The sequence below is a fragment of the Grampus griseus genome, assembly GCF_964374135.1.
Source record: "Grampus griseus genome assembly, chromosome: 8".
Lineage (NCBI taxonomy): Eukaryota > Metazoa > Chordata > Mammalia > Artiodactyla > Delphinidae > Grampus > Grampus griseus.
In genome coordinates this window covers 19053778-19067805 of record NC_139002.1, presented here as the reverse complement: position 1 = coordinate 19067805, position 14028 = coordinate 19053778, and the positions used below count along the sequence as shown (strand labels likewise).

At 40.9% G+C, this 14028-nt stretch overlaps 1 protein-coding gene across 8 annotated transcripts in view; it reads right to left on the bottom strand.

The window, feature by feature from the left end:
• USP28 (ubiquitin specific peptidase 28) overlaps window positions 1-12729 on the bottom strand; it is a 56654-nt gene extending 43925 nt beyond the window's left edge. For 7 of the 8 annotated variants that reach the window (XM_082660407.1, XM_082660411.1, XM_082660412.1 and 4 more), the window contains exon 1: window positions 12579-12729. In XM_082660407.1, coding sequence (XP_082516533.1) covers window positions 12579-12635 — 57 coding nt within the window. In that variant the 5' untranslated portion in view covers window positions 12636-12729. Of the gene's footprint in view, window positions 1-1109; window positions 1204-12578 lie in introns of those variants that run through there. The other variant, XM_082660410.1, reaches the window with a different exon arrangement.
• Between the last annotated feature and the right edge of the window lie 1299 nt (window positions 12730-14028).

The window sequence follows — 14028 nt, the reverse complement described above, 5'->3', positions numbered from 1 at the left end:
CTGAATCATGGAAAAACCTTTCTTATTAACTTCCAGCTACAAGATCAGTTTATAACCCTTTTCAGCCTTAAAGTCTTCAACTGACAAGTTAACACAGACAAGTTAACACAAAACACCTATTTACAAGTAAGCTTTTCAACAATTTAAACAATTGGCTGGCCCAAGTGAAGACACAGTGATCTTACAGATGAATACTGAAAACGAAATAGCTCAAATTTAATCCAGCGAGAAGAAATCTAATTTATTCTTAACATTGTAGTAGAATGAAGCCCCAATTCAATACTTGATGCTTGACCATTAACTGTCTTTCAGTTAGTACTATGTCTCCAAGAGGCAGTAGGCAGTCTAGTTCACTGCCAGCTGTAACAGAAACAGTATCCTCTGTTCTTCAACAGCTGAGGGCCCAATGCAACACTCAAGCAGCACACCACTAGAAATAACGAACTGAAACACCCCTGTACAGTCCTTGGAAAAGCATCAACAGTCTTTCTGTTCTAGTCACAGGTCATGGTCATAGGCTAGAAATGGAACCCTACCCTGCTGAGCCCAGCAGCCCTGGAGGCTGTGAGTCTGTCAAAGGCAGTCACCGCCTGGGCACTGCTAGAGTGACTCTCACACTAAGAGGTATCCAGATTTAACCTTGGAAAACACTGAAAACACAGCATATGATTTTTAGAAAAATAAAGTATTAAAAAGTTTGTTTCCAAACAAATTCTAATTCCACTGATCGTATTGTGTAAGTGTGTGAATCTATATAGGTCAATCATAACCAATTTTCTAAAAAATCCAAATCAATGTACCCAAAAAAGGGTGGAATAAAAGGAAGAGGAAATGGGTAGCATATCAGCCCTGCACTGGAACCAAGAAGGTAAGAGTGGGATAGACAATCACATCTTCACCTCAAATTACTCTGTGTACCAACTGATGCAGGAGTCACAGAAGACAATCCCAGTTAAAATAATAGCTCACACCCACTGCTTACTTTTAGCCAGGTGTTGTTCAAAACACTTCATATGTATTAACTCATTTAACCCTCATAACAAACCTGTGAGATAGACACTGCGCCCATTTGACAGAAAACTGAGGCATAGAGATGTTAAGTAACTTACACAAAGTTATTGCTAGTAAGGGGTGGAGCTGGGATTTGACCCCAGGCTGCCTGACTCCAGAGTCTGCACTCTAACCTCTATGCCATGCTGTATCTGAGAAAACAAAGAAAACAGGCAAGAATACCTATTTAATGCAAAACAATGCAAACATTTTATTCTTATATTTTGACCTTGATCTCTGCATCTTAACAAGTTTCCTATTTTAGCTGCCCTTATATAATCACAATTTTGATTACTTAGTAGTACAATCAGTTCCAAATAAGCTACCATCAGGAAGTAGAGAGGTAAACACTATAATGGACAGAATCTAAGGTGCCATCAGTTATAAAAAGCACCATTATTTTATGCACCACCAAAGACAAAAACGGCTGCCACTTAAATGCCTTCATGACAGTGAAGTGTGACGAAGTCCTTCATGACAGTCCTAGGAGACACATGAACTGGTCACATCAGCTTCTTGTAGCTCCAAAATGTCTCATTTATGTTGAGAAACAGAGCAATTCACCCTACTTCCAGGTGCACTGCCTGGCATGCAATAGATAATTCTTTGGCATATTTCTCAGCAAAAACAAAAAAAAGCTTAAAACACCTATAGTATCTTCCTTTCTGAGGTCCCATAATGCACTTGATTGTAGCTTTGCAAGAAAATTTGAAACTGCAATCATTCCTCCAATGACAAATATTTTACTTCACATGAAATCAAATCTGTACCCTGCTGTTCTATTTCTATGCCTTTCTTCATAGTTTTTTCGATCTTTTTAAAGCCCTTTTAAATGGCAAGTAAACTAACCCCGCGGTACCAAGAGTGCATATAACCCGACTGCCATGACGGCAGGATTAGCCATGACTAAGCCCACACATGTGCAGACTATGGTAACTACACCACATGTGCTGCTTGGGTGATAGTAAATGTAAGGACCATCTCAATTTCAGAGATCTCAGAATGCCAAGTAAATGCTAATCAATGAAATACGGTATGGAAATGATAAATAATTTACTAACCATTACATTTGGCTGTGGGTTAAAGTCCCACTCCTCTGTCTCCACTTTGTAACAGGCAGCAGTGGACATTAACACATCTAGAATAATACACTCAGGAAAGGAAAATAAACTCTTCGTTTCCCTTTTTTAAAAGCTATTGGGCAGAGATGACAGCTACATAAAATCATTTTGTACAGTGTCAAGAACGACATTATATTCATCTTACCTCCTTCAAGAACTCTGGTCCCTCACTATCCTCTCCCCCTCCCATGTTGAGGGAACGAATGAGCCTGCAAAGGAATAGGACTTACTGGCTTTATCTGGAAACCATGTGGTTTCCTAACTGTTTTAAGTGAAATTCCTGCCTCTGTAAAGGCAAGAATCACACAGCACACTAGCTGATTTGAATTAGCCATAGGACAGTGCTATTAACAACTGTGACTAACACTTACTGAACGCCTTTCTGTCAGGAACCTTAGATGCCTCACACACACATGAAATCCTTGGAACAACCCTAAAAAAGTTAAGAATCATTATCTTCATTGTGCAAATTAGAAAACTAAGGTTTACAAAACCTATTTTGTCATCAAGTGTCTTGAATTAAAAGATTAATCAAAAATAACTTAAGAGTCTGAATAACAAGTTTCACAAGGATTAAGCTATGCTAGTGATACACATGAACAACTGCTATGACATGACTCAGTCTTATAAATATTCAGGTAAACCTAAATTCTCACACAGACAACGCAATCAGTACTATATATGACATGTTAATTTTACCACAACAGACAAGCTAAGCTCATTAGGATCCTACGGTATTACTAACTCACAGTTTCTTCTGGAACTTTACAGGAAGCTGATTTAAATATTAACTTCACCCTAACTATGATGCTACACATAAAGTACACACCCAACATGAGACAAGACAAAGCCTGTGCTCCAGTCATAATGAGGTCAAATAACTGGCAAGAGCCAACATGTTTGCACTTCCCTATAGCTAAATACACATTATTTTCATAAAACAAAGAGTACTCTCTTCTCTTGCCCAGAGGCAGTGAAAAAAGACAGGCACACAGAAATCTCTAGAAAGAAGGAACTCAAGCTTTCCGACCTCAGCTACTCCGTGGTTTTGGTGCAAAACTTCTCAGGACTGAGGTTTTCTTAAAGCAAAGACAATAACTCACCTTCTAGTAAGCAATAAACAGGATTAGTCACCCAGTGAAACATTAAACTATGAAGTTTTATAGTCCTAATCCTACTGCAACTAAACTAAAACTCTTTGATCAGCAAATTAGTGAGATTACTAATCTCACAATCTTCAAATACCCAGTTTAGCACTGTGATGCTATAGTTATTTCTTATTATAATTTCTAGATTATTCCATTCCTTCAAACAGGGATGCTATTTTCATCATTCTCATGCACACATTTCCTGATCTCAACTGTCTCTTTTTACAAAGCCATTTCTAAATTTAAAACTAAGTACATAATTGATAAATGTTACTTTACTCCAAAGAACTACCAAGGTGTGCCTAATAAAATTCCCTCCAAAGTTAAAGATCTGGTTTTCTAATTTTAAAATAAAACTTAAATACCCAAGGAAAGCAAAGGAATAACTTTAGGAGTCAAAGAAAATATACAGCAGCAACTCCAGAAACCCAACTTATACAACAGGGTCTTAACAACAGTCTGAGACTGTCACTAACCTTTCCAACTTCCACGAAACAAGGAACAAGTCCACAAAAGCCCTGGTATTTTTTCAGTTTTTCTGCCAGCAACAACTCCATGTTGGTCCAATTTACTCATAACGTAGAAATCTAAAGTGCCTTATGACTCTACAATTGACAAATAGCATTTCTTTAGTGGATGAAACTAAATCTCCCAAGATGGGCTACTTGATAACTTATTTTAATGGTGCAAAAAATTAGGTACATGATGAAAATCACTGTTTCAGTTCATCAACTGGCTTAAAGTTTTTAAAAAGCATTAAAAGTTTTTAAAAGTTAGCTAATTCTAAATGGTATAGTGGGGTTTAAACTAAAATTAAAAGCAAGAAAAAAAAGAACTGATCATTATTTACTCAAATTTTTTCATCTTTTTTTTTTTCACATTCACTGAGTAGGAAATTCTAACAGCACAAAAAGATATAAAATGAAAGGGAAATTTCCCTCTTCCTCCCATCCAGTCCCATTTCCCAGGAGTAATCACTATTAATAGTTTCTGACATATCTTTCCAGAAATGGTCTATGCACACAAATATATTCTTTCATACTATATATCATGTCTTGCACCTTGTTTTTTTCTTACTTTTGAATACATTAAGACAATATTTTTTTCACTTCTTTAAATACATATGTGCCCCAACTAAATACAAGAAACGAGGCCAGGAAACTGTTACAATAAGGTCTTATGAAATGTATCTTCAAAAATTAAAGAAAATGTCATTCAGCAATCTACAGCTAAGGTTTATTGAGAAACTAAGAAAATATGGGAAAAGATATAAGAAATCAAGTTTACATGGTTATAATTTTAGAAATCTAACAGTAAAATTTTAAGTTATTATTAGATGGGCCTCAGTGTGTAGTTTCCATTTAAGGTAAATAACAGGGACCAGAGAGGTGATGTGGGATTGGATTATGAAGGGTTCTAAATGTCAGGATGAGTTTAGACTTGATCTAATGAACAATAAAAAATTATTACAGGTTCCTCAGCAGGGAAGAAATATGAGGGGTAAAAAAGGTACTTTAAGGGGATTCATCTAGCACATGTCAACAACTAGTTTAAAGTGGGATGAGACTAGGGAAAGAAAGCTTAACCATGAGTTATAGGGGTACTGAATAAACCAAGTGTGATGACAGAGGTAGGAAGCTGGCAGGAGAAATGGAAAGGTAGAGTATACTCTGCACATCTCAAAGAATGAAGAGATAAGCTTAGCCAAATATTTGAAAATGGATGCCTAAGAAAACATGACTGATGAAGACATGAAAGGAAACAAGTAAAAACCAACCAATGTAATATGCCACACTAACAGAATGAAGGGGATAAAAACACAGTTATCTTGGTCGATGCAGAAAAAATCCAACACCCTTTGATGATAAAAACAATCAGGAAACTAGGAAGAGAAGGTCATTTCCTCAACGTGATAAAGAGCCTTTATTTAAAAAAACTCGCAGTTAACATCATTCACAATGGTGAAAGACTGAAAGAGTTCCCCCTAAAATCAGTATGAATACAAAGAAGCCCACTTTCACCAATGTTATTCAACATTATACTAGAGGTTCTAGCCAGAGCAATTAGGCAAGTAAAATAAATAAAAGACACCCATACTGGAAAGGAGAAAGTAAAACTATCTCTATTCACAGATGACATGATATGTAAAATTCCAGAGAATCCACAAAAAAGTCACTAGAGCTAATAAATAAATTCAGCAAAGTTGCAGAGTACAGGATCAACAGGCAAAAATCAGTTGTGTTTCTATACAGCAGCAATGAACAATCTGAAAAGGAAATTTAGAAAACAATTACACTTACAATAATATCCAAAAGTATAAAATACCTAGGAATAAATTTAACCAAGAAGGTGAAAGACTTGTACACTAAAAACTACATAACACTGAGAAAGAACTTAAAGGAAACCTTAATAAATGGAAAAACATCCAAGTTCATGGATTGGAAGACTGTATCAGTCAGAGTTCTCCAGAAAAACAGAACCAATAGGGCACATGTGTGTGCAAGCACATGAAGAGACCCTGTATTCCTAGTTTCCTGTGCGTATGAATTAAGAAATTTATTATTAGAAATTGGCTCTAGGGATTATGGAAGCTGAGAAGTCCCAAGATCTGCAGTTGGCAAGTTGGAGAACCAGCCAAGGGTGTCATTCCAGTCAGATCTGGAAAGCCTGAAAACCAGGAGAGCTGATGATATAAGTTCCAGTCTGAGGGCAGGAGAAGACCTGCACCCAGTCAGGTGGGTAAAGTTTCCTCTTACTCAGCCTTTTTGTTCTATTCAGGTTTTCAACTGAAGGGGTAAGGCCCACAGACACTAGGGAGGGCAATCAGCTTTACTCAGCCTACCAATTCAAACGCTGATGTCATCCAGAAGCACCCTCGAAGACATACCCAGAATAATGTTTGACTAAATGTCTGGGCACCTTCTGGTCTAGTCAAGCTGACACATAAAACGAATCATTACAAAGATTTAATACTGTTAAGGTATCAATACTACCCAAAGTGATCTACAAATTCAGTGTAATCCCTATCAAAATTCCAATGACCTTTTTTGCAGAAATGGAAAAGCTGATCCTCAAATTCATATGGAATTTCAATGGACCCTGAAGAGCCAAAACAATACTGAAAAAGAACAAAGTCAGAGGACTCACACTTTAAGATTTCAAAACCTACTACAAAACTACAGTAATCGTGACAGTGTAGTACTGGCATAAGGACAGGCATATGGACAAATGAATAAGAAGTGGGAGTCCAGAAAAAAACTATACATCTATGGTCAACTGATTCTTGACAAGGGTGTCAAAACCATTTGATGGGGAAAAAATATTCTCTTCAAAAAATGGTACTGGGGGTGCTGTAGGGATAAGATTGATGGTGTTTAAGAGTACAAACTTGTAACAAGTACTAAAATAGTCACAGAGATTTAATGTACAGTTTATTGAATGTAGACAATAATATTGCACTATAAGTATATTATATGATAAATATCATTACAGGAGCAAACATATGATAATATACAAATTTTCCAAAGTAACATGATGTACACCTTAAATTTACACACACCACAAACAAAAATGGTGCTAGGACAACTAGATATCCATTTCCAAAAGAGTAAAGTTTGACCCCTACTTCACACAATATTCAAAAACTTACTCAAAATGGATTAACAACCTAAATATAAGAGCTAAAACTATAAAACTCTTAGAAGAAAGTTAAAGGTAAATCTTTATTATCTTGAATTTGGCAATGGATTCTTTTTATATTATACCAAAAGCACAAGCAACAGAAGAAAAAAATAGGTAAGTGGCACTTCATCAAAATTAAAAACTTTTGTGCATCCAAGGACGTTATCAAGAAAGTGAAATGACAACCTACAGGATAGGAGAAAATATTTTCGAATCATAAATCTGATAAGGGTCTAGCATCCAGATTATATTAAAATTCTTACAATTCAAACGACCAAAGACAAACAAACCCAATTCAAAAAGGAGCAGAGGACCTGAACAGCCATTTCTCCAAAGAAGAGATACAAATGGCCAATAAGCATAAGAAAAGATGCTTAACAACATTAGCCATTGGGAAAATGCAAATCAAAACTAAATGAGGAAGTGAGAGAGTGGCATGGACTTATATATACTACCAAATGTAAAACAGATAGCTAGTGGGAAGCAGCCACATAGCACAGGGAGATCAGCTCAGTGCTTTGTGACCACCTAGAGGGGTGGGGGAAGGGAGGGTGGGAGGGAGACACAAGAGGGAGGAGATATGGGGATATATGTATATGTACAGAGCTGATTCACTTTGTTATAAAGCAGAAGCTAACACACCATTGTAAAGCAATTATACTCCAATAAAGATGTTAAAAAAAAAAAGCAAAAATGTACAATAACAAGTGTTTGGGGAGGATGTGGAGAAACTGGAACCCTTGTGCATTGCTGGTGGGAATGTAAAACGGTACAGCTGCTGTGGAAAAGTGTGGCAGTTCCTCAAAATATTAAACATAGAATTACCCTATAATCCAGCAATTCTACTTTTAGGTATATATCCAAAATAATTGGAAGCAGGTACTCAAAATATTCGTACGTGAATGTTCACAGAAGGACTATTCATAAAAAACAAAAGGTAGGAACAACTCAAATGTCCACCAATGGGAAAACAGACAAGATGTAATAGATACATAGAGTTGAATATTAGCCATTATTGAAAGGAATGAAGTACTGATACATGCTATAACTTGGATGAACCTCGAAAACATTAAACTAAGTCAAAGAAGCCAGACACAAAAGGTCACGTACTATACAATTCCATTTACATGAAACATCCAGAACAGGTAAATGCAGAGACAGAAAGCAGACTGGTGTTGCCAGGGGGAGCGGGAATACGGAGTGACAGCTTAGTGGGTTTTCTTTTGGGGTGTTAAAAATATTTTGGAACTAGACAGAAGTGGTGGTTGTGCAATACTGTGAATATACTAAATGTACACTTTAAAATAGTTTTATATGAATTTATTCAACTGAATAAAAAGGGAAAGCTTTGCACAATCGCGCGCACGCACGTACACACACACACACACACACACACACAAGAAGAAAAAAGACAGCAGGAAAGTACTAACCTGGGCTGGAATACTGAAAAAGGACATATTTGTTTAGGGCATCTCAAGTCTAACCTGACTAGCAACCATCACGCAGCAGCTGCCAGCACCTATTCCCGCAGATCTTAAATTTGCCTTTGAATGTCTGGTATTTTGACCTCCCTTTTTATTATAAAGCCTTGATGGTGGAAATAGCACTAAGTAGCCCAGATTCTTAGCACACATTAGCCTCTAGGCAAATTTCAACTTTCTTGAGCATCAATTTCCACACCTGGAAACTAAAGTATACCATAAGCCTTGACAGCACTGGTGTGACTATGAAGTGAAGTAATGCATACAGTAATTGTTACTAAAATGAAAAAATGATTTTTAAATGTAAACTATTGTGACCTGCCCATCTAACAAAACTCATCTAGAGGTTGTAGTAAAAATACTGATATCCTAGGAGAAAACTGCCTGTGCCAGGGTTTTGGTTTTAGCACTTACTAGCTGTGTCACTTTGCAAATTCTACTTCCTAGTCGCACTAAGTTTTACTTCATAGGGTTGCTACATGGAGTCAATGAGAATAAATGTTAAAGTGCTTCATAAACTGTCAAAAAAGTCTGGAAGCAGGACAAGTACAAGGTGGCTACAGCACACCCAAAATTTCTACATTTCTAACAAACTCCTAGGTGATGTGGATGCTGCTGGTCCATGGACCATGTTCTGAGTCGCAAGGGAGCAGAAGTCAGTGAAGGTGCCTGGGGGTTAGGTTCGGATAAGGAAGATGTAAGAAAACTTAGGCATGTGAGGAGAGACATCTAAATCAGGGTTTCTTAAGCTCAAAATTATTGACATTTTGGGCCAGACAGCTTTTTGTTTAGGGGGGACTCTCCTGTACACTGCAGGATGTTTAGCAGCATCCCGGGCTTCTACTGGAGCATTCTCCCCCAGTAGTCACAGTCAAAAAGGTCTCTAGACACCAGTGATTTAGATTCATCTCTAAGAAATGAAGGGAGAAGGGAAGGATATCTCTTCCACTGAGAGAAAAAGGGATGCTGAAGAGGGGGGAAAAAAAACCCAAATATGAGACAGAGAGCTCTTAAGGTATCAGCAAGCTCAGTTAAGTAGAAAGGAAGGTTATCTATTTAGAAAGAGTGCAGGGAGGACTGAAAGTTTAAAACATCAGGAAGAGAGTTCTAGAGAGTAATAGAAAGGATCTGACCCAAAACAATGCGTCCACTGACTAAGAAGTAGGATCAGGGATTTCCTGGGCTCCGTGGAGTCAGAAGTGCCTGGGTTCAATCCTGGCTGTACCATTGACTAGCTTGGTGACCTTCGGCAAATTATTTAACAAGAAAATTTCCTGGAGTTGTCATAAGTACTAAGATAATATATGTTAAATTCGTAGCACAGAGCGTGGCATACAGTACATGATCAATTAATGTTATCTACTACTATTATCAGCATCATTATTTTCCTTGAAAAATGTTTCACTTGGCTATTGCTTTAAATTTCTTGGATGAAACAAAATACATGGAAGATCTTGCCTGGTGAGGTGTTACTTGTCAATGTGTTTTATAAATTTACTAAAAGTACTGTGTGAATAGGAACTGTTTGTAGCTGGAGGCATGAGAGTTGTGGAAGCCAACCAAGCACTGACTTACTGATGTTCCAAAAATCACAATTAATGAGACAAGGTAAAAGAGGGTGTAAAGGGCTTCCCTGGTGGCGCAGTGGTTGAGAGTCGGCCTGCCGACGCAAGGGACACGGGTTCATGCCCCGGTCCGGGTGGATCCCACATGCCGCGGAGCGGCTGGGCCCGTGAGCCACGGCCGCTGAGCCTGCGCGTCCAGAGCCTGTGCTCCGCAACGAGAGAGGCCACAACAGTGAGAGGCCCGCGTACCGCAAAAAAAAAAAAGAGGGTGTAAAGCCAAAAAATCAAAAGAAAGCATTAAATTTTCACGGAAACTGACAGGTTTTCACAGGGCTTCAGTTAGCAGAACGTGTGATGAGCCCTAGTTTAGCTGCCAAGGACCACAGGTTTCTAAGAGCCAACCTGACCTCAAGTTGTAAACTACAAAAACAGTAAACATTGCTGCTGGCTTTCATCTAAGTCAAGAATTGATTGAAATAGTACCCTCTTTTAGACTCGAGTACGTACTGAGAACATATTTCAAGAGTACTACGTTTTTCTTGCACTCGAATCTTGGACGGCTATAATGGGTTCTGCCTGTTCCATGTACAAATGACCAATAATGGAAGGGAAGCATTCTAGGTTTTAAATAGATTTAGTGTCAGGGGAGGAGAGCTCCCCTCAATTACAGCAATGAAAGATCCTTTAAGGGCAATGTAGAATGCTTCAGAGAATTCAAAATAGAGTCCACTCTAACATGAAATTTATGAAGATTAGGAAGAAGATATTAAAATCTTTCCTCTGAGATGTGAAAGGTAATTTCCTCATATAAGACTCCTTCAGCCTAGCCTGCTAACTTCAAGCATTTTACATTAGCAAAAACAAAAAGGGCAAACATTATCAAGCATTCCAAGCTTATCATCTGTCTGTATGGGGCGAATCACTGAGAAGAACAGTAAATGTCATCACTCTACAGGTTGCCAGGAATCAGGGTCCTCCAGCTAGCCACAGCCACTGGAGTTCCAAATCTTTCCAAAAATAGCTATGACTTATATACAAGTGTTCATCAAACACCTCACATACGAACTCTTAAACAGAGAGTGCTGAGACAATGGTCACCTATCAAACTGCGGCAGAGGTAAATGCAGTTGCTGCTGACCAAAAGGCACATGGTGTCAACCAACGAATTTAAATGACTTGCTCTCCCTTAAAATAGTCTCTTCTCCAAATCAACATGACTGTCTCAAAGCTAAGATTTTCCCATCTGTTTTTAACTCACTGTCCTAAAAACAAATAGAACTGATCTCTGAAACCAAAGAAAATCCTGACTCAGGTTCCAACAGGCATTGGTAAACACCTAACAATTTTTCTATTACAAATCAGCACATGAAACACCATCTGCCTACTTTCATTTTTGAGTCCACGACCCAGAGGTATCTTTTACTACAGGAGTTTAAAAAGTAAGTGCGGTCACTTTACACACTATTGGTCTCCCGAGTGCCTGAAGAGGAAAAACAAAAAGGCATAAAAGGTTTCTCACGTGGAAGTATCTGACAGCTCTGTACTGTAAATATTTTATGAAATTCCCCACTTCCAAACTCGCATTTAAATACGTGGTACAGGATTCCAATTCTGTCTTGAAACAGCTTAACACTTGATGGGTGACGGGTAGTCTTAAGTTATAACATTCCAAAGTAACATTAGAAGACTTTCTCAAATTGCCCACTTCCCAAGTTTTTTTTCGCACAGACATTAGCCGTTTGATTTTCTCTCAAACCAGTATTCTTTTACTCTCACCACCTTAGCCCAGAAATCCTCGTATTGATTTCAATCTTCTTAGATAATAGAAAAGGGAAAGCATTATCAGCATACCTTGTATTCATCGCGCTGTTCTGTTCCTCCCCCTTCCTTAAAAATCTAGAGTGATGAATGCAGTAATTGGGAATGCTGCTTTCTGCTTAAAAAAATAGGGGTGTGTGTGGAAGGCATGAAGTGGTAATAAGGACCCCTGGTCTTTCACACGGTGTAGATAAATCCTGGCTTTAACTTAGGTAACTTCGGTCTGCTTTAGACTCTTAGAACAGCACTGCCCTAAAACGGATTCGAAAACAAAAACAAAAAACAAAAACCACCAAAGCTGCCCCTTTCGGAAGTTTCTCACCCTTGGTCGGGGGCCAGGAGCGCTCTTCTTAGAGATCCCTGATGCAGACAGCCCACGTCCAGCCCTTTATATTTGATTTTCCAAATTAGCTAATCTCCCTCGAACTTCAGCCCGTCCCCGAACCCGAAGAGAGTCCTCAATCTCTGCGACCGAGCCTTGCAGAGACTTCACCCTCCTCCTCGAGCCCCGGGGCTCACCCCGGCCGGCGCGCCGCCCTCTCCCCAGCCGGGCCCGGGAGCCCTCCGCAGCCCCCTCCCGCCTGGCCCCGCGCCGGAGCCCCGCAGGCCCGCCCGCCCGCGCCCCGCGCCGCTCCCGCCCCGGCCCCGCACCCCCTACTCCTGCGGGACCCGGAGCCAGCCCCCCCGGCTCCCGCCCGCCGCCGCGGGGCCCACCGAGCCGTGGCGGTCGGCTGCTCCGGCCGCGTCGTCCTGCTGCAGCTCCGCAGTCATGGCCGAGGCGCCCCTCCGCAGATCACCCGCCTCCCGCCGCCGCGGCCAGCCCAGCCTCGCCGGAGGAGGAGGAGGAGGAGGAGGAAGAGAAGAAGGAGGAGGAGGTGGAGGAGGTGCTCCTGCCTCCGCCCTCCACCCCGCTAGGGCCCCGCCTCCACCCCGCCGCGCGCCGGCGGCTCAGCCCACACGCTCCGCCCCCGGCCTGCGCGCGCACGCCAAGCGCGCGGCCGAGGGCCGAGCCGCTCTTTACGTGCTGCCGCATACGCCGGCATATGACCCGGCGCCGGTCACGTGACCCAGGCCCCGCCCGCGCCTAACGGTCAGCGTCTGCCCCCGAGCGGTGTGTTCTGGGCGGTTGACGCCCAGGAAATGGTGGTGTGGGTTGTGGACCCTGTTTTCTCAAGTCTCCTTCTCTGCCGTCGTCCCTGAAACCTGCTCATTTCTAGGACTCACTACCGGCTCAAGACTCCTCACAGACGAGTTCAGGCTGCTCCCCATTTGGGGAACCTGTCTAGGGACCGCGTAATAGAGGGTTTTCCACCTGGCGGTGGAGCCATTTCCAAGTCCAGTGACACGAAAAATTTATCATCCTTGAGAAAAGGAAAGGCAGAGGCTGAATGGAGTGGTCTGACGGGTAAAGCTAACCAAACGGACCAGAGCCTGGATTCACTGGTGCTCAGGGAAGTGCCCTAACACCGACCTGGGCATGGGGAGCAAGAATTGCCCAGTTTTCCCATTTTAGATTTTATGGCGTTCAAACTAAAATTTTATAGGGTTTTAAGTTTGAGCCAGATGCTTATGGTGGCACATTAAGAGCTAAGGTGTCCTCAATTGGGTCGTGTTTTCAACAATTTGATGGAAATTGTAACTGCTAAACCCTGTCTCACGTTTATTCACATGTATCGCAATGACGATCCACTTGGCACACTTTGGTCCAAATCTGTGTGGAGGCTGGGTAGGGAAGGGCCTCTTTTAGAGGGTAGTGCTTATCTGGTTGCCCTGGTCTAGCCCTTGGGCAGCACCTTCAGTGTGAATTTTATGTGGATGGTGGTCTTTCCTGTGCTCATGTGATTGTGATGTTTCACCTGCAGGCGTTTCTAGTCTGCATGGAAGGACAGCTTGAGGCATAAGGAAACAGGTACAGAGCAGGTGCAGCTCCCATGGGAGACCTGATTATTCTCAGGAGCCTAGACCAGGACTGCTGCTACTTCCTTCACCTGGAGATTCAGGGGGTCTCTTTTCCCTGGCAGGTAAACTGGCAGCGTGATCATAATCTTCCACGTTCAGCAGGCTATGTGTTTATGTCTGATGGTTGTAGGACTCTTTATGCTTGTGGCTTTGACTTTTTTTTTTTTTTCTCCTGGGCAATCAAAACGTGTGTTCCTGGCCTCAA